Below are 3374 nucleotides of genomic sequence, written 5' to 3'. Positions count from 1 at the left end.
GTATGTATGTATGTATGTATGTATGTATGTATGTATGTATGTATGTACTTACGTATACATGTGTATGTATATAATAGATATACATATGTATATCTATGCACGTATGCATACATTTTTGTATATATATATATATATATATGTGTGTGGATGTGTGAGCGTACGTGAAAAGTAAAATTGCTCTCTACAATTTCTTTTTTCATTTTAATTTCCGATATTAGGTAAGGTTTCGTTAACATTTCAGTAAAAGTCATAAAAATTTGCAACACCTCTGAGCTGATAGATTGGACACATTTTGAGATACGATTTTCTGCAATCTTAACGACGAAATTCAATTTACCATTGCTAAGTATTTTTCAAGAGTACAATGGAGTGAATTGTCGTTTTTTCAAACTAAATATTTTTATATATATGAATACATGTATATATATTTCAGGAATATAGATGCAAGATCAATTAAGTATCAACTAATTGCAGAACGAAAATTATGTAAATGCTATAATACTAATCATTCAAATACTAACCATAATAATATATAAAGTGAAAAATTGATCAGTTAATAAATCAATCATTTACGCACTGAGCAGTTGAGATGCAAATTTTCAATTTTGGTGGAAACGAGTCCATTAAAAAACAAACATAGATCTCTTATCATTACTTATCCCTTACTTTACTCTAACTATCAACGGAATGTTTAACCGATGGTAATAATGAAACGATTACTTTCAGAAATCAAATCTCCAAGCTGTAATTTAATCCCAATTATTGCAAGTACGTATTAGTTCGATCTGTCTTCTAAGAGAAAGTATAGGTAATACTATATGGTGTAGAATAAATCTTTGACTTCTTTATTTGAAAGTACAGTCAGTAAGCTGTACCTGACTGTATAAATTATCACGCTAAAGGGTACACAACATAATTTCTTGGCGCTTTGAATAGGTGAAGTTTTCTATCAAAATTATCCGAAACCTTTACTATTCCTTATTAATTTGAAGGATGACGCCGTTAAATGCTTACAAAGCGCTAATAACCATGATACAGAATACGCGAACTAATTACATCGACAATAAAGCTGAATACCCATGATGGCCACATTTATGAGGGTCAGCTATGTGATGTGTATTATGGCTTCTTCCAACCAAATGAAAAAGTCACCGGGATATACCAAAACTTTTAAAATTGTCCGCATGAGTATCCGAGGAGGTAAGAATCATGATTAAAAAGTCAGTAGTTGCGGGATTAAACCTCAAATGCGGTGGAGTTTACTTTGCTCGCATCTATAGTAAGATCTCTCTATTTCTTTCTTTTTCTTCATTTCTTTCTGACCCTGATCGTTTTGCACGAATAGTAGGCATTCACTGAATGACCGGGCATACTAAGAAAGGGGGGGAAAATCGTGATTTAACGGTATGAAGACCACATACAGCAAAGCTTTGCTTAGGATATGCATGCAGTTCTAACCTGACAGCAGATTTTTCTCCATCCGATTGGCGGAGATTTCAATAGATTATTGTTACTCGAGCGGTACTTCGGTTCTTATGGCGACATCCAAATCCGGGCTTCTTTGTGGATAGCTTCGAAAAACCAAACCCATGTTCGAGATGGAACTCGAAAATTGCCTGAGAATCCAGCAATGGATAACACTTTAATTAATCTGTCCATTCATTTTGTTCTGAAATAACTGCATTTTTGAGAAATAAAAAGACGGACATACATCTATCTTTCTTTAGTATTTATGAGAAGAAGATTCAGTAACACAATACGGTAAAATAGGTAGGTAAGAACTGACAGAGTGGATGCATTAATCGATGTTTTTGACAAGGTTATCAATAAAGGGATTATAGTAAATAAGATCGCCGTTGGAAGATAACAATGACACGCAAATCTTTCCAAGATACGATTAATTAAGGATAAGACTATGGGAACCAGTTTCTATAATCACCACACCCGTCTCATAATTAATTCTTACAATTAATCTCCAATAATTCTACAACTGGATATTAACATTCAAAACTCCATTTTAAAAACTAGAGGGTCTGTTGTCAAACTACAAACAAATTGGAGTTACATTAAGGTGCTAACATTTAGGCCGAAGATATGCATCTCCACTGTAAATCGTTTAAGATTGCTTGAAATATTAGAAAAAAAAAAAAAAAAAATTTCGAAAGACTTATGTTTGTACAATTTTTTTTATTTTTTTTTTTTTATACATTTTAAGTTTTACAATCTCGTTCACTTCTCACGTCGGCTTCTTCTGTTTATTTTTTTTTTTTTTTTTGTTCTAAAACAACACATCTTCCGAATATGAATAACATGAATAGCTTACGAAAAGTGAAAATGGATCAACGCAAACTGATGGATAATGCCAACACAATAACCGATATGGCTAAGGTAAGGCAATATTCGGATCGGTTTTTCGGCCATGTAGATAAGATAAGATCCCTTGAAATTCATCCGTTATTAAATTTTATTTTAGACTCAAAATAGCGTCTACGAAATCATTTCGGATATGTCGAGTCGGCAAGATACTATAGAGGAACGGCTTACCAATTTAGAGGAGAAATTGCAAGCACTTCAAGTAGATTTCAATCAATTAACATTTTTACAATTTTCATTAAACAAATCATATATAATTTTGGGAAAATTGGTTTTATTTTCCAGGAACATATGGAAAGTCTGCCAGAAATTATAACTAGATGCCTAACGCAACATCAGGAACGTTTAGAACAACGAAAAAACTTTTTACATCCAGACACGGCTGCGGCATCGCTGCAACCGCCACACACACCAACGCCCATGTTCAATCCACCATCAATGGTATTTCCACATTCAAGGTGCGTATCCCCGCCAAATAAATACAAATACGGAACTAGAAAATTTCTGCAAAAATGAAGTTAAATTGTTGATGAACTTTGAGTTAAATGAATTATTGTAAAAGAAAAGTAAGCAGCAACAGAAACCGTTAATTGCATTACATCCACGACATCCACCGCATCCACCACCACCACCACCACCACCACCACCACCACCATCACCACCACTGCCATCCATCCTCACGAAATTTCCCGTTCGATCACTAACCAATACAGCACCGTTCACATTTTATACCCCCAAAATCACTTCTGTGCCAAATGAAAACTTTAATGCAAAACTAATGCAGTAAAACATTAATAATTCAAGCGAAAAGTAACGAAAATGTTTATATGAATAAACACAAAACTCGCTCACCCACTTCGTACAGCTTTTTAACTTTTTTAATGTACTAACTAACGTCTCATACAAACATGTATAGCATATAATATATATGTAGCTGTATCTATGTACAGTGTTCTTTGATTCAATTTTCAAAGAAAAAATGAATATATATATATATATAT

The 3374-nt window shown here is 33.3% G+C and overlaps 1 protein-coding gene across 22 annotated transcripts in view; it reads left to right on the top strand.

Annotated features, from left to right (window-relative positions):
* The window catches only part of LOC119633132 (small conductance calcium-activated potassium channel protein), a 244980-nt gene that overhangs the window by 232053 nt on the left and 9553 nt on the right, over positions 1 to 3374 (top strand). For all 22 annotated transcript variants that reach the window (XM_038026582.1, XM_038026553.1, XM_038026492.1 and 19 more), the window contains 3 exons: positions 2319 to 2388; positions 2474 to 2575; positions 2659 to 2831. In XM_038026582.1, coding sequence (XP_037882510.1) covers positions 2319 to 2388; positions 2474 to 2575; positions 2659 to 2831 — 345 coding nt within the window. The remainder of the gene's footprint in view (positions 1 to 2318; positions 2389 to 2473; positions 2576 to 2658; positions 2832 to 3374) is intronic.

The sequence above is a fragment of the Glossina fuscipes genome, unplaced genomic scaffold (assembly GCF_014805625.2).
Source record: "Glossina fuscipes isolate IAEA_lab_2018 unplaced genomic scaffold, Yale_Gfus_2 0, whole genome shotgun sequence".
Taxonomy (NCBI): Eukaryota; Metazoa; Arthropoda; class Insecta; order Diptera; family Glossinidae; genus Glossina; species Glossina fuscipes.
This window is presented reverse-complemented; position numbering and strand designations above follow the sequence as displayed.